This window comes from Bubalus kerabau, chromosome 5 (assembly GCF_029407905.1).
Source record: "Bubalus kerabau isolate K-KA32 ecotype Philippines breed swamp buffalo chromosome 5, PCC_UOA_SB_1v2, whole genome shotgun sequence".
Lineage (NCBI taxonomy): Eukaryota > Metazoa > Chordata > Mammalia > Artiodactyla > Bovidae > Bubalus > Bubalus kerabau.
Window position 1 is genome coordinate 126,651,947 of NC_073628.1, and position 23,645 is coordinate 126,675,591.

Sequence of the window (23,645 nt, forward strand, 5' to 3'; positions counted from 1 at the left end):
GCTGCTGTCAAGACTTATCTAAAAAATGTTAAGGTTACAAGCCCTAACATACTTCATGTAAAATGATTATGGATACTAATATAGAAGAAAAATTATATACGGTATATTTCATATTTATTTTTGGCCTGGAGAATTTCAGGGACGGGGAGCCTGATGGGCTGCTGTCTATGGGGTTGCACAGAGTCGGACACAACTGATGTGACTTAGCAGCAGCAGCAGCAGCAGATATATGTGTGCCAGGCTTCCCTGGTAGCTCAGATGGTAAAGAATCTGCCTGCAATGCAGGAGACCCAGCTTCGATCCCTGGGTTTGGAAGATCCTCTGGAAAAGGGCATGGCAACCCACTCCTATCCTTGTCTGGGAAATCCTATGGACAGAGCAGCCTGTCAGGCTACAGTCCATGGGGTCGCAAAGAGTCAGACATCACTGAGCGACTAACCCTTTCAAGCTTCGCTTTCTTTTTCACGATACGTATGTATCTCCCTTTTTGTCTGAAGTTAAATCTGACAATGCTCAGAATGCATGACTGTCTTAGGGGCTAATTTCTAGGTTGCAACTGTGCCTAGTGATGTGTGTGTGTGGGGGGGCCTTTGTCAAGTCATTGAATGTTTATGAGCTGCTGGTTGGGTTTACCCTAGAGAGAAATAGTTCAGTGAAGCTTTAGTGCAGAAACTGGCACAGGTAGCTGAAATGTTTTTTAATTGCCACCAGGAAAAAGAGAGGGCCCAGAAGGATTCTTCAGCCCAAGGGAGCCCCTCCTTGGTTATAACCTAATTTGCTGTGTGCATGTGGACCAGATGGATGGAATTAAACCTTCTTGGGTGTCATGGTTAAATCATTTTAATATGTCTGGAGACTCCTGGAAATGTAAGATGTCATACTTCTCTTTCAAAGGATCATCCTCTTGTGGTTCAAATGTGAGTTTTGAAACTATAACTCCTGTGGCTATAGGGTGGGGTCTCTATGTTTTCCTTTTTCCCCTGTTGGGCTGTACTATATAGAAAGGTTGTAAAATTCTCAATTTATGTTTGTGTTTTGATAAAGCCAGCTCTAAGGTAGTTAGAGAGGGGACTGGAAGCTAGTTAATCTTTGAAGAAAGTCCCTGCTTTCTACAGATCTTCTGTCCTGAAGAACTGGTCATCCCAATCCTCTTGTTACAGTTGTTCAGAGCCTTTACACATCTGTCTGCCTGTGGTATTGTGGAAATAACCTACAGAAACATCTCAGGAGGCTGCATCAGTAAGTTGAAATATGGCGGAGAAAAAAATGTAGGCCAGAGGGAAGTATTATATGTAGGGTGAGAGAATACAGACCCAGGCTTGATTCCTGGTTTGGGAAGATCCCCTGGAGGAGGAAATGGCAACCCACTCCAGTATTCTTGCCTGGAGAACCCCATGGACAGAGGAGCCTGGTGCGCTACAGTCCATGGGGTTGCAAAGAGTCAGACACCACTGAGTGACTAACCCTTTCACTTTTCAAGAGAATACAAAACATATATCTTAAAGGAAATATGAAATACAAGAAATAAATATAAGCATCATCTGAAATTGTTCCCTGAAGAAGCCAGCCCAAATTATCCATTGTAGATACTGAATTGTCTGGAAGCTAAACACACTACTATGGTCAAAAATGTTAAAAAGATAAGCCCTCTCAATCACCCTGGGCAATAAAACAGGGCATATCTACACCTGGAACACCATGTCTTGTTCTATATCCTTAGCTTCAAGATAAGTCTAATGAAGTTGGAATCAGTCAAGAGGGGACCAGCTGAAATAATCAAGGTTAGGGTTTCCACATCCCTCCCATAAAGCCACTGTAAAGAATCTGTCTGCAATGCAGGAGACCTAAGATCGATTCCTGTGTCAGGGAGATCCCCTGGAGAAGGAAATGGCAACCCACTCCAGTATTCTTGCCTGGAGAATCCCATGGACAGGGGAGCCTGGTGGGCTATATTCCATGGGGTCACAAGAGTCAGACACGACCTAGTGACTAAACCACCACCACCAAAGAGTAGAAGGAGGATGTTATGGGTGACTCTTGTCCCCCTAAAATTCACATATTGAAGTCATAACCTTCAGTACTTCTGAACCTGGCTGTATTCGGAGACGGCCTTTAAAGAGGTAATTAAATTAAATGGGGTCATTAGGGTGGGTGCTAATCCAACATGACTAGTATAAGGACTGGGGTTCTTGAAAGAAGAGACTGGGACACAAGAATGACACCAGATACCTGCACGCACAGACAGACGACTGTGGTGATACACAAGAAGATGGGCATCCACAAGCCAAGGTGAGACGCTTCAGAAGAAACAAACCCTGCCGACACCTTGATCTGTGATTTCCAGCCTTTGCAAGTGCTAGAGATAAATTTCTGTTGTTTAAGTTCCCCAGTCTGTGATATTTTATATCACAGCCCTACAATGCGATATAAAGTACTGATGAGAACAGATATGATTGAATTATTTAAAATCATGAAAGGTCAAGAAAAGGTGATTATCTCAGGATCCTTCTCGGTCAGAGTTTCTTAAAGCAAGATCTGCCTACTCTGCCTGCATTAGAACCACCTATGGTTTTTTGTTTTTTTTTAAAAAAAGCAGGTTCTCCAGCTCCTCTGAACCTAGAGTATGAAAATATTTCTCATATGAGGTTCAAGAATCTCTCTTTTTGGTAGGCACCATAAGTGATGTTTTTGCATGCTAAACTTTGACACCTGCTGTGCAGCCATGAAATTAAAAGACGCTTACTCCTTGGAAGGAAAGTTATGACCAACCTAGATAGCATATTCAAAAGCAGAGACATTACTTTGCCAACAAAGGTTTGTCTAGTCAAGGCTATGGTTTTTCCTGTGGTCATGTATGGATGTGAGAGTTGGACTGTGAAGAAGGCTGAGCGCCGAAGAATTGATGCTTTGGAACTGTGGTGTTGGAGAAGACTCGTGAGAGTCCCTTGGACTGCAAGAAAATCCAACCAGTCCATTTTGAAGGAGATCAGCCCTGGGATTTCTTTGGAAGGAATGATGCTAAAGCTGAAACTCCAGTACTTTGGCCACCTCATGCGAAGAGTTGACTCATTGGAAAAGACTCTGATGCTGGGAGGGATTGGGGGCAGGAGGAGAAGGGGACGACAGAAGATGAGATGGCTGGATGGCATCACTGACTCGATGGACATGAGTCTGGGTGAACTCCGGGAGTTGGTGATGGACAGGGAGGCCTGGCGTGCTGCGATTCATGGGGTCGCAAAGAGTCGGACATGACTGAGCGACTGATCTGATTTGTGAAAGTTCCTCCCCAACCTCTGGCCCTTTTCTGGGCATGACTGATTGATACTAATTACATCTCAGCAAGTGCTGGTGTATCTGAAGCTCTGGCAGATGCTCTGTAATCCAGGAACCAGGTACAGATCACATTGTAGGTTATGTCTCCCCAGGTGTCAGCCAGCATTTGCCAGCATGTGGAGAATGCTGAATGGGATGGACCTAATGGAATCTTAGGGGAGTTTACTCTTGATTCTCAGAAGAAATATGTGTCTCACCTATCTTACCCACTTAATAATACTATGACATATTTTAAACAATCAATAAACAGTACATATATTATTTTTCTCATGAGATTTATTTTAAGATGCTATTACCTTGGCACCTAAATTCTCAAAGGAAACATTGATACAAAGAATAGAAAGGTCATATTTAACTTGTCTATTGCTATTCATCACTTGAACTTATACAGAAAGATATCTGACATGGCCTGTGCCTTTTTATGCCCTGTACAGTTAGAATATAATATTGGTGAAATAAACAACATCTATAAATAAAAACAAATTAATAATAAATGGAAAGAAATCTAATCAACTATTCCAGCCAGGCTCTGTGCTTTCATATTTTCTCATCACCCAAGGGAATAGGAAATACTCTTTCACATGTCCCTAAGGTGAATTTTCTTTCCTTCACCTGTGAGCCAAAGAGGAGCTGAAGGACTGAGAGAAAGAGAGAGGTCATTGAGAGTCCAAAGCAAACACAGTGATAAACATTGTAGGAAGAGTAAGTGGCATTCTGATTTAAATATGGCAGTTCACCATAATGGCAGGACACCAAAAAAAAAAAAAAAAAAATGTGCCCCTCCTCAATTTACAAATGTGATTAAGGGATATAACAAGATTTTATACTTTTTTTTTTTTTAAATACTGAAAATTAGTAGGCCATATGTGGAGAAGGAAATGGAAACCCACTCCTGTATTCTTGCCTAGGGACTCCTGTGGACAGAGGAGCCTAATGGGCTCCTGTCCATAGGGTCACATAGAGTCGGACAGGACTGAAGCGACTTAGCATGCATGTATGCATTGGAGAAGGAAATGGCAACCCACTCCAGTATTCTTGCCTGGAGAATCCCAGGGACAGAGGAGCCTGGTGGGCTGCCATCTATGACGTCGCACAGAGTAGGACACGACTGAAGGGACTTAGCAGCAGCAGCAGCAGTACACCGTATGAGAATGTGTAGGTGGGGAGGTCGTTGGGCTCTTTATTTTTCTTCTGGTGGTCCAGCCTTTGAAACAGAATGCAACTACAGTATCTTGGGAATGACCCAGCCCTGTCCAGGGGTACCTATGGACATGAATTTTTGAGCACTCGCTCAATGACTGTTACTGCCTACCTGCTTTTCCCTCTTTGACTAACCAAATTTTAGTGTCTCTGTGTAGACCACTCATTCCCACTGGATTCTTTGGGGGTGGGGGTGGTGTAGGGGGCAGGAGGATGGATGGGACATTGGAACTGTCATTAATGTTCCATGTGCTTTCCAGGAACGAGAGTTCTGGCACTTAACATGAATTGATTTTAAACTCTAGACCTTAATCCTCTGGAGAGAGTCAGAAGAAAAGCCATGAGAGCAGCTGGGTTTCATTAGGAAAGAAAAGAGGGCATTCAGTCTTCGAGGAGGACAGTTTCCCAGTCCGGGCAGTGATCGGGTTTGTCAAGAAGAGAGAGAGAGCCCTCACAATGAAAAACCGCTGTTTCGGCAGAAAAGCGGCTCTAAATCTGGACCAAATCACTCTCGTGTGGTGGAAGGGTTGGAGCTCGTTGCTAGATCTTTCCGAGCGGCCCTCTTCCTCGGTCCGGGGCTAAGCCAGGTCCCGGCCTAAGGACCGGGCGGGCCCCAAGGGCCTCGACCCACTGCCAGCGGGATCTCCAGCGCCGGCGGCGGTGGCGCGAGCGGGCGGGCGGACGACGGCCGCCGCGCCTTCATTAGAGGGCGCTCTGGGGGCGGCTCTGCAGCAGTGCAGACTCCCGCCGCTTCCTCCCCGCTGCCCCTCCCCGCCAGCCCCGGCGAAACGCGGCCAGGCCCCGGGGACCGAGTCTCGGCGCCGCCGGGGGCCGGGTGCGGGCCGCGCCGCTCCTCCTTCCGCCGGCCATGCAGTCTTCCGGCTCCTCTGGCTCCCGCAGCCCCGGCCGGGGCCGGGCCGGCCCGAGGTGAGTCCGGGCTCGGCGGGTGCAGGCCCCGCGGCTGCCGCAGGCTGGGCCCCGGGGAGGCGCTGTGGGGTGGGGTGTGGGGGAGGCGGGGAACGGGTGTCGTCGTCGCGTGGCCCGGGGAGGAGGCGGCGGCGGCGGCATGAGGGACGAGGGCGCGGTAGGCCCCAAGGAGGAGGCGGGGGCGCGGGGCATCCGCCCGCCTCTCTGGGACCCGCCCCGGTGACAGGTCCGGCCTCTGAGTCCCCGCCGTCCCCTCTGTCCGCAGGCAGCCGCGAGGGGAGTAGGGCGCCCTCGCGCCCGCTCGCGCCGCACCTCGGCCGCCGCCGCCGCCGCGTCCATGACCGCGACCCCCCGGCCGAGGACACCCGCCGCCGCCGCCGCGCCCCGGGCCGCCCACCCCCGGCCCCGCCGGTCCCCGCGCTCTACCGCCCGCCGCCCGCGCCAGCTGAGGTGAGCCCGGCGCGCGGGCCGACACCGGCGGCCCCGACCCGTCCCACACCTCGGACCCCGCGGCCGGCCCCAGCCGCCCCCCTGACTGCAGCGCCGCGGTCGCCTCTTCCCCGCTCCTTTCATCACCCCCGGCTCCCCTGCGCTCCGGCCGCGGACGGGGCTCGTCATCCCCGGCTCTGCGCCTCCTGCTGCCGCCGCCGCTCCCCTCCCCCTACTCCCGTTCTTCCTCTTTTTCGCCTGATTATCAACCACTTTCTTCCTCTCACCCGCTCACCCTTTTGCCGCTTTTCTGGTCCCCCTCCTTTCCCCCCACCCTCCTCTACACACCTAAGGAAAAAGGAACGCCAGACCCGATTTGCCGCAAATGAACCATTTTAGCGTAACTCTTTTTTTTTTGTTTGGCTAATGCGAGAGACCGTTTTAAAGGATGAATCAGTGCAGAAGGGTGGTGATGAGTGGTGAGGGTCCCGGTCTGGATCGAGAGGTGCCCGCTTCAGTCTTCTCTTCACTGCTGTCAGTTAGGGAGCTGCCGCAGGCGTGTGAGGCAGGTCGCTGTGTTGTTTCTTCCTCAAAGTCCAACCGGAGACTGCAGTGACACGCGGTTGCGGGCCGGCCGCTGAGGAGTTGGTGGGAAGAGTGGTATCAGTTGCTAAATATATTAGGACGTAGCCTGTGCCTCCGTGAACAGCTCCCTTGACCTTGTGGGGCTCCTCCTCCGCTGGCTGTCCGTCCCCCTCTGGAATTTCGCGGACGGATCGCTGAGATACTACAGCGGGGGGGGGAAAGCTTAGATCCTCGATTTTTTCTTTTTTCATTTGTTTTTGTGCTGGAGGTGATTTCTGTATTAGTGACTGTCTAGATGTGTTCGCTCCGTTTTCCTTTTTAAATGAATTTTCTTTTCACCTCAGCAAGACAGGACAGACTTCGATGTGAGAATGGCTGTGACTCTGGAAGAAGCTCCGTGGCTGGGCTGGATCTTGGTGAAAGCCCTGGTGAGGTTTGTCTTCATGGTCGCCAACAACCTGGTTGCGATTCCGTCCTACCTCTGCTATATAATCGTGCTTCTGCCCCTTCGACTGCTGGACAGCAAGCGGTACTGGTACCTTGAAGGAATGATGTACAAATGGCTTTTAGGAATGGTGGCTTCTTGGGGATGGTATGCTGGATATACAGGTAAGAGCATGAGCAGTTTTTAAAATGCATATTTAAAAATGTGTAACGTTTGCCTTAAATCAGGAGCCATGTTTTTAAAAAAAATGTGTATTACACTTCAAGTGGAAGATGCTTTGACTATTGTAAACACAGAGAACAATTCTATTGAGGTTTTTTTTTTAAGAATCCTAATTTAGAAAGGATGATATTTTCAGAAGTATCGTTTCATAGTTGTATATTGATAAATTCCTTAAATAATGGCTTTTAATGATTGACATGTACTAAAACCCGTCAGTGTAAGCTGTCCTAGAGGACTAAGAGTGAGTTTTATAGGACTTCAGGGGTTATAAAATGAAGAGGTAAGATGTTTAGCTCATAATCATTGGGCATTAAGAAAAAGTACTGAGCCTTATTTGTGCTAAGATAGTTTAATAAAGGTTTTTTCATTTAATGGTGTGTTGTACTTGTGTTCACATTTGAAGCCAAGCAAAGGGTGGCTTTTTTTCTGTTATGTATGTTTCCTTTGTTTACTAGATAATTTTATATTAGAATATTAAATGTAAGAAGCTAAGTTTTATCCCTGTTAAGCCAACGTATCTTCAGAGTGTCTTTTAATAGATTTTTATTTCTGCAAGCGTAATGCTATTCTAAAGTGAATTTTAAAGAACTGAGAAGCAGTGTTTATTTTCTGCTTATAAGCCTTACATGCTTTGAGAACTTGTGCCCTGGTTGTGAAAATTGTGTACTATTATATTTATTTGACATTTCCCTCTAAAAAGTAGGATAACGAAAAAAGCATTCAGGTCTCTGGCCCTTGTCTTGGACATTGAGGCTTTATCATAGAATTTTATAACTGATAAGCTCCTTAGAGATAGTGCCACAGATGCTGCGGTCAGCGGAGTCTGTAGCTCATATCTTGGAAGAGTGAGCAGGGTACTTTTAGGGTTGAACAGCACCGCAGATCCCCACTTAAAATTTTCTGTCTCCCTCTTGCCTGCCCAGGCGACATCTGCAGATTTGATGTACACACACCAGGGCACTGACAGCACACAGCTTTTTTGGAGTCTGGCAGTCTCTTGCTAGGTTAGAGTGCTCTTAGTTGCCCCAGATGAAGCCTTTTCTCCTTCTGGCAATGCCATTTATTATTCTGCAAGACCCGACCCCCCAGGGATAGTATACGCATTGCTTCTTTGTTATGTATCTTGTTGAGATTCCAGTGGTCTTTAGATACGGTAGGTGAACTTCGGGTCCTCTTTGGGGGGACCTGGTGGTAGCAGCAGTAGCAAGACAGAAAAGAAAACGAAGTGAAAATGAAGTTTTGTCTACGGTGCTGAATTTTCACCTGTGCTGCACTGCTCTCACAGAATCGCTTTGCTCTGTAGAGTCTGAGCTTCCCCCAGTATGCTGTGCGGTACTACTGGTTTGTTCTTTGCACAGTATACTTAAGTTTGCTTGTTTTAAATGAGCTCATAGTATTTCTAGATATAAGTTCTAGAAGTTCATTCTACTTAAAAATAATGAAATTACTGAAACATTTGTGCCTGTGTGTTTGTGGAATATTTGTGTATCAGTGTTAGCATGATCAGAAGCTGGGAAAAAATAATTTGGCATTGACCTTGAGATTGTAAGGAGGGTAGTGGTGCTGACTGAAGTTAAAGTTAATTATGCTGTAGCTACAGCAAGGCTGCAGTATAATTTTTAAGCATATTTTCTTGGAGTGTTTCTTCTTTGCTGCCTATAAAACCATGCAGTTTCTTTGGCCACCTGCTTGGAAGGTGGTCTTGGCATGCTCTGCATATTTTAGTCTCTCTGAAGCATCTGCTCTCCTTCAAGATACTGCTTTTTGACCATTTGATTGGTTTGTTTCATTTAAATATAGAATATCCTGGTATAGTCTTCCTATAGGTAGACTACTTCTCAAGGGTCTGGTCATAACAGAACACAGACAAGGTCAAACAAATGTAGGAGTGACTTTTGTTTAAAGCCACAACTGTGTCTAAAGAAGCAAACATAAGCAGGGGTTGATGAGCAGATATACCCACAAGGGGGTTGTGTTGGGCTTTGTTTGGATTATATGTTTCATTTCTTACCTTTGTATCAAGGAGAGGGTGGGCCTGAGTTTTTTTTTCACCTTCCCCTTTCCCTACTTTTAAGTTTCACACATGGAAAATTAAGCATTGCCAAAGCAGTGCTGCTCAGCGTATCTAGTATGTTTATGTTTTAGAATAAAAATTGCCAGACTTGGTTGAAAAACCACTTCTAAGGAAACCTTAAATGTTAATTAGCTAACTGTTAACTGGGAAACTGAAAATTGAATATTGGTATAGAATATCAAATTTTCAAGTTGTGACATTCAGTCTAAGGTAAGGGAATTACTCAGCTTTGTTGCTGAAGACTTATGTTGATTATATAATCTACACTGCCCCATATAGTAGCTGCCAGCCATATTTGACTATTTAAATTAATTAAAATGAAATAAATTTAAAACTCAGTTTCTCATTCACACCAACCACATTCCAAGTGCTCAGTACTAGGTGTCTAGTGGCTACTGTAGTGGACAGTGGAGATAATAGAACGTTTCCATCATCACCGGAAGCTCTATTGAATAGAGCTGATAAATAGTAGGTGTGACTTTTTCCTATTTCTTAGAAAAAGTGCATTTTATCTTTATAAAAGAATGTTTTTCTCAACATAATTCTAAACATTTCTTTTGGGGAAGACAGGAAGATTTATTAAAGTTTTATAACATTGACCTTTAATTTGAGGCAAATATCACACAAAAAATGAGTTCTTTAAACTCAAACACACTTCTTGAATAGAGAATGGTGAGACTAGTTAAGTCTAAGAACTTAACTAGGTGTTCTTGTACTTGATTTGTGTTCTCAGAGCTGGAGTGCTATCTGTGGACCCAGAATAGGGAAAAAGATTTTCTGGTCTCTCTGCCCATTTCTGATTTTACATTTTCTGTCCAGGGGAACACATTTCTTGAAAGAACTCTGAGGACGCTGGGGTTTCTTCATCTCTAGTTTGCTACTAGGCAGTGCTGATTGTTGTGATCACATTTCCTTCAATGGCATGTGCTGTCCAAGCCTCTCATGTTGAGGGAAAGTTGTATACTGCCTTGGTCTCTTATTTCAAGAGCAAACCAAAAGACCTACTCCTTAATGATTCATATCTACCTGCTTTATTCAGAGCCAGGATAAATCAGCATACTCCTTCGTCTTCAGTTTAAGTGAAGATTGGCAAATCTCAATGAGGTATTTCTTTGAAATAATATGTTTATTTAAAATAGATTATTATGATTTTCATTCACTCCTCTAATAAATACATTGTTCCCCATCCAAACACATCTAATTAAAGCCTCTTACACAAAATCCTTTAAAAATATTCACTGTAAGTAGAAGCTTCAAAATTTCTTATGCAGGATGAGGGGAGTCTTTTGGGCCACAGTCTGGCTGGAAAAGAGCGAGGTGCCAGGGGACTTAGCACCAAGCTATCTTTGCTTCGCAATCCTCGTTTCCCTTGGATTGGGTGTTTACTTGGATAGCTGATGGGGATTAGGTTTAGGTTCCTCCCACTCCCCAGGGGACAGCTGTCATGGGTCCATGTTAGTCTTTGGGGTGCTATTTGATAGTGTTTTACATTTTTTTGCTGGGATATTCACTGTGTGAGGAAAATTAATTATTATGAATTTTGCCTACCTGACATTTAAGAGTTTTAATCTAGCGTAGTATTTTTCCACTTTTGAGCCATAAATCTACTTAATGTGTCAGGACGAACATAAAAAAAAAAAGCATGAAATAGAAAAGATCAGAAGTATATGTATTTGTACTGGGTGGGTGGTTGTTGTTAGTCTGTCAGTCGTGTCTGACTCTTTGTGACCCATGGACTGTAGCCCGCCAGGCTCCTCTGTCCATGGGATTCTCCAGGCAAGAATACTGGAGTGAGTCTCAGTGCTACAGATTTCATTTTTTTTTTTTTTTTTTTGCTGTGAGCCCTGTCAGAATGTCATTTGAAAGACATTCTTCTGGTGGAAAGAGCTGAAATTTAGAATTTTGGGAGTCAGCTGTCTTGGTCTAGCTTTAACTTTAACATCTCTACCTAACTAGTAGGAGGGAGAGCCTTACATGCTCTGTGCCCGGTGACTGTGAGCTCCCTATAGACAGAGATGTAGTGTTCTTTATACCCCTAGAACCCAGTTCATTGCCTGATGCTCACAGGGTGCTCTATAAGTGTTCTAAGTTTTTTTTTTTTCTTCAATGAATCCCTTCTTTCATTCTTAGTCCCAGCTGACCTTCCACTCCCCCCCAACCCCCGCTCTTGGAAGTGTGGCATCTTAATCACTGGACCGCCAGGGACGTCCACTGCCTGCTGCTACTGCCGCTGCTAAGTCGCTTCGGTCATGTCCAACTCTGTGCAACCCCATAGACGGCAGCCCACCAGGCTCCCCCGTCCCTGGGATTCTCCAGGCAAGAACACTGGAGTGGGTTGCCATTTCCTTCTCCAATGCATGAAAGTGAAAAGTGAAAGGGAAGTCGCTCAGTCGTGTCCAACTCTTCGCGACCCCATGGACTGCAGCCCACCAGGCTCCTCCATCCATGGGATTTTCCAGGCAAGAGTACTGGAGTGGGTTGCCATTGCCTTCTCCGAGTCCACTGCCTACCTTCCTAATTTTGATATCAGAACTTTCAGGAAGGTAGGCATCTAAGGCAGCTCAGTATGTTATCAAGATCATTGCAATCCACAGAATATAAACCCTGAACTGGATCATGTTTTTCATACACATGCACGCACATACACACACCGACTACAATACCACATTCATTAATTTAACACACCTTAATTGAGCTTCTAGTTTGTGTGGGAACAGGTGCATAAGACATAATTATGACTTTAAGTCGTTCATAGCAGCTTTGGTCGGAAAGACAGTGCCACTAACAATGAACACATCCTGGTACAAGGCTTAATGGAGTGTGCCATGGGGTGAAAGAGGAAGGGCTGCTGATCTTGCCCCGGAGGTAGGTGGCAGCCGAGAGGAAATAGGGAATTTAGGATAGGAGCAACTTTACATTCTTTTTTTTTCATAGGGAAATATTTGTCTATGGGGCTAATTCTATCATCAGTAATTATATAGATTTAAGAGATTTGAATAATGCATCAGTTTTAAATTTGCATCTCCATGATGATAATATTAGCTAACACTTATTGCAGTGTAAACCAAGCAGTGTTTGATGAGTTTCAGTCATATGATCCTCACAGCAGTGTTATCAAGTTGGTACTATTATTATCCTCTCCTTTTGTTATTGATGTTGAAATTGAAACACAGAGATTTCACAATTACTTCCTCTTATGCATTAACTGAGTTGATGCTGCCACAAGTGTATTTTTGTATTTATAGAACCATTATTGACCTTTATATTATATTTTTAGAATATTTAAAAATTTTTTTTACTACCCATACTATTGTTTCTGAGACCCGAAATCTCTTTCTGAAACTACAGATTTTTAACTCCTGAAAGCAATCTCATGGTTGTGGATTTCTGCAAGAGGTTAAAAAAATTGTTGCTTCAACAGAATTATTTTTAATAAATAAATTACATAAAATCCCACTTCCTTAAGATTCAGAAAACAACTCAACTGAAATTTTAGTTTTTGAGTGCTTGACAGTAGATTGTCATCAGGATGAGGAGGTATTGCAATGATGTTAGATCAACAGCTGATCTTGATGTAAATACAGGTGGGGACTGCTCAGTATTTTGATTTTTATGTGGAAAAATTTTTATATACCATTAACTCAGCAATTTGATATCTAGTCTTACTTCAAAGATTGTATATTTGTATATAATTAAGTAATTATTATATAGTTGTAATATATATATGGTATATTTAATCATGTACACATACCCTATACATACATTGTTACAGAAGCACATGAAACATTATTTGCAGTTCTTGTAAAAGATAAGACCTCAGATTCTGGAATCAAAAAGAGCTGGAATCAAAAAATTCCTACTTTCTTTTTGTTTACATTTGCCTTGTATATCTTTGCCCATCCTTTTGTTTTCTAACCATTTAAATTACTTTGATTTACATATATCTTTCAATCAGCATGAAGATAGGTTTTGCTCTATGAGTCAATTTGAAAATCTCTTTCAACATGAGTTGAATCCATTTACATTTATTGATATGTCAGACTTTTTTTCTGGGGTCTGTCATTGTATTTTATATTTTCTGTTGTAAAATTTATAAATGTTAAGTCTTTCACTTTGTAGTCTTCCCTTGCTTTCTTGTTCTTTTGATATTTAGGAAGGTTTGTGTTTTGTCTTATTAGTTGCTTTATACGATATTTTTATATTACAGTTCACAGTAACTGTTAGTTTTCTTCAATGAAAAAAGGTAAAAGTCTTTTAAAATATTCTCTTCTCTATTCCCCTTTCTCTTCTCTATCACCCAACTTTAGTCAATAGTGAATAGTATTTATTCACTATTGTATTTACATTCGCACTGTTATGTATGCTTTTCCTTCTGCCACTTGATTTGTAAGCTTTAAGGCTCTCTGTTGACTCCCAGCTGTTACATCAAGATAATGAGTTAGCTTATTATACTTCCTGCTCACTTTCTCCCATCACCTAATTTTTTTATTTGAATTTATACATTATTATAGACTAGAATGTTTGTGTTCTATCACCTTTATCTTTTCTTCTTTTAGTCTTAATTTTTCAGTTAAATATGTGTAATGCTCACTCAGACACTTTTGCAGAAGTTTTTCCTAGTTGGTTAAAATTTGTCATCTGGTAGTTTCTCAGTAACAAATCATGAAAACAAAAGGGAATATTATTCTAACAACATTTTGTTGCTTTACACTTAGGATGGCTTAGCAGATAATAAAGTCCTCGGCTCACTCTTTATTTCCTTGAGCATCTTATAGGTTTGTTCAATGTCTTCTGGCATTAAACGTTGCTGTGTAGATCTGTGAAGCTAACTTGAATTTTTTCCCGTTATTAATGATTTGATCTTTTTGCCTATTGGCCCAATGAATGCTGTCTCTAATATTTAGTAATTTTACTAGGATATGCTGGTGTAGGATACGTTGGCACATGTGTGCTTTTTTAATATATAGACTCAGATCCATTTTTATTTCAGGAAAGTTTTCTTTAATTACATCTTTAAATGTTTGTTTTGTTTGATTATTTTTGTTTTCTTTCTTGGTGACCCTAATTATATGTCTGTTGGATCTCCCTTTTTATATCTTTTCTGTTTTTTATTTTGCTCTAATCCTTCTAAACACTTTTTCATTTGTTTCTATCTTTAATGTCTCTTTCTGTGTCTTCTGCAGTCTCTTTTCTGTGTTCTCCTTCCAGTTTCTTCATGTCTGTGATGCTTTTGTTTATTCTTCTGTTTCTTCCTTGAGTTCTGCTAGTTCATGCTTCTTTTGTTCCTGTTGTCTAGTCAGTTCTTCCTTGAGTTCTTATTATATTTATGCTTTGTGATCTTTTTCATATTGGAGTGACTTCGTTGGTTAATTTCTTAATTTCGTGCAAGAGTATGTAGTTACAGTTTTTATTTTCTCCGTTGTAATGTTTTTCTAGTAGTATTCTTTGACAGTTGGTATGTTATGCTGCTCATTTCTACTGTTTTTCTTACAGTATCTCCAAGTCATTGCTGTGCCAGTTTCCCTTTGGTTTCCTGTGATTTAGTGAATTGGATTTTCCCTATTCAGTTATTTGTAGGAGGTATGGGTGGAACCAAAGTAGATTCCAGATTTCAGAGGTAGTTTTTTTTTTCTTTTTTTTTTTTTAACATATGAAGCCTGATTGTGTTCTCTGTGGTGCCACAAATCCTCTGTCTCTCCAAACCAGACTAAGTCCAGGAGGCTTTTTGCCACCGCAGCATGCCAGCGTAAATCCCTCTTAAGGATGTGCACTTTCACGTTGCTTTCTGAGATCTGCCATTTTGGAGCCCTCTTCGTCACATGCCACACATTCTGTCTGTCTCTGCTCTCTACTTCCACTACAGATTCTGTCTTATGTCAGCTTGGTTTGACCTCAGCCAGATCTCATGTATTGTGGAAGTTTTACATTTTTGTTTTTCTCCTATACTTCCAGGAAAAGAGTTTTGTGAGGTTTTCTTTTTCTCTTTCTCCTTGTTGCTATGTATATTTTCTAGGAAGATTCACATCTATAACTCTACAGTGTTCATGCCAATGTAAGATTTTTATTCAGCTATGTAATTCTAATGCAGGCAACTCTATGTCCATTTAAATGTACTACTAGTGGATTATTATAAAGTGGAGACTAGTTTTGCTACATATTTAAGTTCCTTTCTTTCTGTCCAAAAGCAAGACATAACCTCCCCGTTTTTTTTTTTTCCCCTCCCAAATTGTTTTGGATTTTGGTTCTCAAACTGTTTTGTTTCTTGAAATACTTATCACTGGAGTATATAGAAGATAAATTCTCTGTTTCCACTTGACTACAGAAAGAAAATGTCACTAAAATGAATGGAAGAAGTGACTTATCTTTGATACCTGAGTAAGGAATATGAATGAAATGTAACATTAATACTATACTCTAGGATCTGGTCTATTGACCACTTTGAAAACTTTAAAGGTGACTAGTGCTACCAAACTTTGATAAACATATTTATAGTATATTATAATATTAAATATATTAAGTATATATAATATATATTGGTTATATAAAAGTGTATTATCTGTATTAAATATGGTATATTTATAGTTTGAAAATGTTAGTCACTCAGTCATGTTCGACTCTTTGCAACCCTATGGATTGTAGCCCTCCAAGCTCTCCAGTGCATGTATGGATGTGAGAGTTGGACTGTGAAGAAAGCTGAGGGCCAGAGAATTGATGCTTTTGAACTGTGATGCTGGAGAAGACTCTTGAGAGTCCCTTGGACTGCAAGGAGATCCAACCAGTCCATCCTAATGGAGATCAGTCCTGGGTGTTCATTGGAAGGACTGATGCTGAAGCTGAAACTCCAATACTTTGGCCACCTCATGCGAAGGGTTGACTCATTGGAAAAGACCCTGATGCTGGGAGGGAGGGATTGGGGGCAGGAAGAGAAGGGGACGACAGAGGATGAGATGGCTGGATAGTATCACCGACTTGATGGACATGAGTTTGGGTAAACTCCGGGCGTTGGTGAGGGACAAGGAGGCCTGGCGTGCTGTGATTCATGGGGTCGCAAGGAGTCGGACACGACTGAGCGACTGAACTGAACTGAACTGAAGCTCTTCTGTCCGTGGAATTCTCCAGGCAGGAATACTGGAGTGGGTAGCCATTCCCTTCTCCAAGGGATCTTCCCAACCTAGGGATCAAACCCAGGTCTCCTGCACTGCAGGCAGATTTTTTTATAATCTGAACCCAGGGAAACCCATATTTATAGTTTGTCTGTTATAAACTAGTTTCAAGAGTTTCTTTTCAGAGTTTGCAAACTAGTGGCCATATTCAGCTGCCAGTGGGACTTTATTTGATCTTTGCAGTTTTTCAATTTTTTAAATTAGTTGGCAACATTTCAAAATTAGGGGTTTTCCCCAAAACATGAAAGATGAAACCAAAGTTTCCAGCTCTTGAGAAATGAGAAATGTGACTCTCTTGGGGCCTCACGTCTGGCAGCAGCTTGCTGGAGTTGAGTGATGGCTGTCTCCTTTAGATGGTCCTGTGCTCTCCTGTTTACCCAAGACCCCACCCCTTCCTTGTCCTCCTCTGGACCCGCTCTGCTCACTTACATTACTGCCTGGACCCCAGAGGCTTAAATGATATTCATTGAAAAATACTCAAGCAATGATTACTAGTCTATTTCTACTGGGAATATGACAGTTTTGCATTTATGGCCTTTAACAATGCCTGTATCCTAATAAGTTGTACCATTAAAACCGAAAGTTGGTTAGTGATCTCAGGCTCTGATTTCATGCAGCAGAGGCATGTGATGAAAACTGCAAAATGAAATGCCATTAGTAAGAACTGTGGTCACAGGTTTTTCAAGTTTTATGCACCATATTACTCGTCTAATGAAATGTTTCCTGTTACTTGTGCATTCAGTAACTGGTAGAATGTCTCATTTCTTCTTTTGAATATAGTCATGGAAAACCTAGATGATTAAAAATTGGTCATTTCTTTTTGCTTTTCATATTTGAATATGAAAAACAGAAAGTCTAGTTGATTTGCTTCTTTAAATTGTAGTGTAGATAATTTTAAAATAGTGTCATAAAAACATGCATAAATTTTAGTTATAAGATTATACTTTTTCTTAAGTTTGGTAGATCTGATCAAGTTTTGCTAGTAACCTTTTCCCCCAAATTTTTTATTACTCATTAAACTTTAAGAAACTACTATGAGTCAAGTGTATAAACATGTTTTACATATGCTATTAGGAATATGCATTGTTTGACACTTTTAAGGGATAAAACATCTGTAAATTTAAATACATCAGGATGTTTCTGAATCATCAAAAGACTAAACTATGATCAATATAGCTTTTGTTGTTGTTGTTCAGTCACTATATGATAATATATATGTGTATATAAATATATAAAAATTGAGATAGAACTCACATACCATAAATTTTGCTATATTTGAATGTACAATTTAATGGGTTTTACTAAAGTCACAAGATTGTACAGCCATGAGCACTGACTAATCCTAAGACATTTCATCACCCCCAAAAGAAACCCCAAACTTTAGTCCTCACTCTCTATTTCCTCCTCCCTTCAAGTCCTGGCAACCACTAATCTCTCTTCTGTCTGTATGGATTTGCCTATTCTGGACTTTCATACAAATGGAATTGTACAATATGTACTTGTATGTGTCTGACTTCTTTCACATAGCATAGTGTTTTCTGGGTTCATCCATATTATAATGTGTTAGGACTCTATTCCTTTGTATATCTGAATAATACTCCATTGTGTAGACAGATCACATTTCATTTATATATTCCTCAGTTGATGAACATTTGGGTTGTTTCTACATGTTGGCTATTGTAAATAATGCTTCCAGAAACATTCATGTATGAGCTTTGGGGTGAATATATGTTTTCAGCTCTCTTGGACCTAGGAGTCCAATCGCTGAGTCACGTGATAATTCTGTGTTTAGCTTTCTAAGGAACTGCCGAACTATTTTCCATAGCAGTTGTCATGTTGTGTGTTCTTACCAGCAGGGTAGAAGAGTTCCAGTTTCTCCATATCCTCATTAATACTTTCTATTGTCTGAGTTTTTGTTTTTGTTGTTTTAGTTTGGCCATCCTAGTGGATGTGAAGTAATAGCTCAGTGTGGTTTAGATTTGCATGTTCCTAATGAGGGATTGGGGGCAGGAGGAGAAGGGGACGACAGAGGATGAGATGGCTGGACGGTATCACCTACTCAGTGGACATGAGTTTGGGTGAACTCCGGGAGTTGGTGATGGACAGGGAGGCCTGGCGTGCTGCGATTCATGGGGTGGCGAAGAGTCGGACACGACTGAGCGACTGAACTGAACTGAACTGAATGACTAATGGTCATAAGCATCTTTTCATATGCTTATTAGCCAGTTATATATCTTTGGAGAAATGTCTGTTCAAATGCTTTGCTGGTTTTTGAATTGAATTATTTGTCTTCTTAGTATGGAGTTGTAAGGTTTTTCTGTGTTTTATATACTACACTCTATCTGTTTTTTCATTGGTTACTTGTGTTTTTGGTGTCATCTAAGGAACCACTGCCTAATCCAAGGTCATGAAGGTTTACACCTATGGGTGTTTTTTTTTTTTTTTTCCTTTTTTTTTTTTTTTTGTCCCTCTGTGTGGCATGCAGAATCTTAGTTCCCTAACCAGGGATCAAACCCATACCCTCTTCACTGGAAGCATAGAGTCTTAACATCTGGACTGCCAGGGAAGTCCTATGTTTTAAGAGTTTAGATTTTATACTTAAGTTTTTGATCAATTTTGAGTTAATTTTTCTAGGTAGTATAAGGTAGGGGTTCATACTTCATTCTTTTGCACATGGAGGATATCTAGTTGTTCTAGCATTACTTGTTGGAAAGACTGTTGTTTCCATATTGAGTGATCTTGGCACCATTGTTGAGTATCCAGTTGGCCATATGGGTTTATTTCTGGGCTCTCAGTTCTGTCCTTGTGCCAGTACCACACTTTTCTTTATTACTGTAGTTTTGTACTAAGTTTTACATTTCAAGTATATTTTGCTGTATTTCAATACTTTAAGAATTCATGATCCATTTTGTTACATATAATGACTTCAATAATCATGCTAGTTCACTAATCAGAAATCCTAAAGTTGTTTTGGATTTAAAAGTGTTTACTGAATACTGTGTTTTTCAAGAATTAATATTTATAATTGGGTTAAATCACCCATTTTTACCTCTGTGTTGAGGAAACGCTTATAAGTTATGTATTTCACAGGAATTGTCTTAGAAATAACATGATTAGAATTAACAATATTTCTTTCCTGTTTGCTCTGTCAAGAAAGTAGAACCTTCATTGTAGAAATATCTTGTGTAATTGATCAATCAAATGCTTATTGTCTACTGCCAGTTAGCAAAGTTATTGATTTATATAATACTGTGCTGAAGAGTATGATTTAGATTAATTTCTACCCAAAGGATTTTTGGCTTAGTTTCTAGTTTGATGGATGTTTTTGAGTTTGCTATGAACTATGGGTCCAAAATGCTTTTGCAAAAAATTTTCTGAAAAACAGTGTTCAGTATGCACATTTTCCCCAATGTGATGATTCTACTTTTTAAAGTTAATTGAAGTCATTGCAGAGAAGAAAATTAACTAGAAGCTAAATTGATGTTAAAAATGGATGTATAAAATGGATTATATGGATCAGGAAAAAGGGTGTCATTTGGAATAAGTTGTAAGCTGTTTTTTTTAATGGGTGGGATTGTTATTGTTCAGTCACTAGTCATGTCTGACTCTCTGTGACCCCATGGACTGCAGCACACCAGGCTTCCCTGTCCTTCACTGTCTCCCGGAGTTTGCTGCGACTCATGTCCTCTGAGAAAGTGATGTCACCCAGCCATCTCGTCCTCTGTCACCTCCTTCTCCCTACTCTCAATGTTGCCCAGCATCAGGGTCTTTTCCAGTAAGTCGGCTCTTCACAGCAGGTGGCCAGAGTATTAGCGCTTCAGCCTAAGCGCTTCCAATTAATATTCCCTTCCACTAACCCTTCCAATGAATATTCAGGGTTGAATTCCTTTAGGATTGACTGGTTTGATCTCCTTGCTGGCCAAGGGACTCAAGAGTCTTCTCCAACACCACCCTTAAAAAGCATCAATTCTTTGATACTCAGCCTTCTTTATGGTCCATCTTGGACATCCATACATGACAACTGGAAAAACCATAGCTTTGTCTATACAGAACTTTGTGGGCAAAATAATATCTCTGCTTTTTAATACACTGTCTAGATTTGTCATAACTTTCCTTTCAAGGAGCAAGCATCTTTTAATTTCACGGTTGCAGTCACCATCCACAGTGATTTTGGAATTCAGGAGAATAAAATCTGTCACTGCTTCCACTTTGTCCCCTTCTATTTGCCATGAAGTGATGGGACCAGATGCCATGATCTTAGTTTTCTGGATGTTAAGTTTTAAGCCAGTTTTTCACTCTCCTTTTTTCACCCTCATGAAGAGTCTCTTTAGTTCCTCTTCACTTTCCGCCTTTAGTGTGATATCATCTGTATTTCTGAGGTTATTGATATTTGTCCCACCAATCTTGATTCCATCTTGTGATTCATCCAACTTGGCATTTTGCATGAGGTGCTCTGTGTATAAGTTAAATAAGCAGGGTGAAAACATATAGCCCTGACGTACTCCTTTCCCAATTTTGAACCAGTCCATTGTTCCATGTTTGGTTTTAACTGTTGCTTCTTGACCTGCATATGGGTTTCTCGGGAGACAGGTAAGGCGGTCGGGTATTCTTGTCTCTTTCAGAATTTTCCATAGTTTCTTATAATCCACACAGTCAAAGGCATTAGTGTAGTCAATGAAACAGAAGTAGATGTTTTTCTGGAATTCCCTTGCTTTCTCTGTGATCCAGTGGATGTTGGCAATTTGATCTCTGGTTCTTCTGCCTTTTTGAAACACAGCTCATACATCCAGAAGTTCTCAGTTCATGTACTGCTGAAGTCTAGTTTGTAGGATTTTGAGCTTTTCCTTGCTAGCATGTGAAACGAGTGCAGTTGTACAGTAATTTGAACATTCTTTGGCTTTGGCTTTCTTTGGGATCTTCCCTCATAGCTCAGTTGATTAAGAATCCACCTGCAATGCAGGGGACCCCAGTTTGATTCTTGGGTTGGGAAGCTCCACTGGAGAAGGGAAAGGCTACTCACTCCAGTATTCTTGGGCTTCCCTTGTGGCTCAGCTGGTAAAGAATCCGCCTGCAATGCAGGAGACCTGGGTTTGGTCGCTGGGTTGGGAAGATCCCCTGGAGAAGGGAAAGGCTACTCCATCCAGTATTCTGGCCTGGAGAATTCCATGGACTGTAATCCATGGGGTTGCAAAGAGTTGGACACGACTGAGCGACTTTCACTTCACTTCACTTCTTTGGGATCAGAGTGAAAACTGACCTTTTCCAGTCCTGTGGCCACTGCTGAGTTTTCCAAATTTGCTGGCATATTGAGTGTAGGACTTTCACAGCATCATCTTTTAGGATTTGAAATATCTCAGCTGGAATTGCATCACCTCCACTAGCTTTGTTCATATTAATGCTTCCTAAGGCCCACTTAACTTTATACTCCAGGATGTCTGGCTCTAGGTAAGTGACCACACCATCATGGTTATCCAGGTCATTGAGACCTTTTTTGTATAGTTCTCCTGTGTATTCTTGCCACCTCTTCTTAATCTCTTCTGCTTCTATTGGGTCCTTACCGTTTCTGTCCTTTATTGTGTCTATCCTTGCATGAAATGCTCCCATACTCCCTTGATAGCTCTAATTTTCTTGAAGAGATCTCTAGTCTTTCCCATTCTGTTGTTTTCCTCTATTTCTTTGCACTGTTCACCGAAGAAGGCCTTCTTGTCTCTCCTTGCTATTCTCTGGAATTCTACATTCAGTTGGGTATATCTTTCCCCTTTTCCCTTGCCTTTTGCATCTCTTCTTTCTTCAGCTATTTGTAAGGCCGCCTAGACAACCACTTGCTTTCTTGCATTTTTTCCCTGCTTTGGAGTGGTTTTGATCACTGGCTCCTATACAGTGTTACAGACCTCTGTCCATAGTTCTTCAGGTATTCTGTCTACAAGATCTCATCCCTTGAATCTACTTATCACCTCCACTGTATAATCATAAAGGATTTGATTTAGGTCATACTTAAATAGATTTGTGGTTTTTCCCAACGTTCATCAATTTAAGCCTGAATTTTGCAATAAGGAGCTGCTGATCTGAGTTTTTGTGAATGAGAGGCTGAGTTAGGCAATCATTTTAAAGCTGATATAAACTTTTAAAACTGTTTTAAACCTCAGATCCTTGTATACAGTTGTAGTATTCTATTATAGTTAATAATTATTTCTAAATATGTATGTTATTGGAGATACACCATGAGGTATTCGGGAAAAACATTGACTTTTGAGTTTGAGTTCTGCCACGGCTCATTACTAGTTGTATAACCTTGAACTTAACTTCTCTGAGCTTCAGTTTCACCGTCTTTATTAATGGAGGTTGTATTGATAATATTTTTCTCTTGTGAAGTTTAAATGTGAAGTGAATAACTTGACATTTGGTACTCTATAAATCATAATATCATTATCATTATTATTAGATTAATGCCTAGGAAAACAATTATGTTTACTTTTGGGGGAGAGGTGTGAATAAATGAATAAAAGCTAACTTACGGAATAATTTTAGAAACACATTTGAGGATACTCAGACTTGGCTCAATATAGTTCTTATGCTTTCAGTTCAGTTCGGTTCAGTTCAATCACTCAGTCGTGTCCGACTCTTTGTGATTCCATGAATCACAGCACGCCAGGCCTCCCTGTCCATCACCAACTCCTGGAGTTTACCCAAACTCATGTCCATCGAGTCGGTGATGCCATCCAGCCATCTCATCCTCTGTTGTCCCCTTCTCCTCCTGCCCCCAATCCCTCCCTCCCAGCATCAAGGTCTTTTCCAATGAGTCAACTCTTTGCATGAGGTGGCCAAAGTATTGGAGTTTCAGCTTCAGCATCAGTCCTTCCAATGAACACCCAGGACTGATCTCTGTTGGGATGGACTGGTTGGATCTCCTTGCAGTCCAAGGGACTCTCAAGAATCTTCTCCAACACCACAGTTTAAAAGCATCAATTCTTCGGCTCTCAGCTTTCTTCACAGTCCAACTCTTCATCCATACATGACCACTGGAAAAACCATAACCTTGACTAGACAAACCTTTGTTGGCAAAGTAATGTCTCTGCTTTTTAATATGCAATCTAGGTTGGTCATAACTTTCCTTCCAAGGAGTAAGCATCTTTTAATTTCATGGCTGCAATCACTATCTGCAATGATTTTGGAGCCCCCAAAAGTAAAGTCTGACACTGTTTCCACTGTTTCCCCATCTATTTCCCATGAAGTGATGGGACCAGATGCCATGATCTTCGTTTTCTGA

The 23,645-nt window shown here is 41.4% G+C and overlaps 1 protein-coding gene across 8 annotated transcripts in view; it reads left to right on the forward strand.

Annotated features, from left to right (window-relative positions):
• The first annotated feature begins 5,324 nt into the window (after window positions 1–5,324).
• Window positions 5,325–23,645, forward strand: part of LPGAT1 (lysophosphatidylglycerol acyltransferase 1) — an 84,065-nt gene continuing 65,744 nt past the window's right edge. For 6 of the 8 annotated variants that reach the window (XR_008715100.1, XR_008715101.1, XM_055583030.1 and 3 more), the window contains exons 1-2: window positions 5,328–5,460; window positions 6,819–7,083. Coding sequence is in view for 6 of the 8 variants with exons in the window: in XM_055583030.1 (XP_055439005.1) it covers window positions 6,846–7,083 (238 nt within the window). In the remaining 2 variants the exon portion in view is untranslated. Of the gene's footprint in view, window positions 5,461–5,725; window positions 5,911–6,818; window positions 7,084–23,645 lie in introns of all 8 variants that reach the window. The other 2 variants (XM_055583028.1, XM_055583031.1) reach the window with 2 other exon arrangements.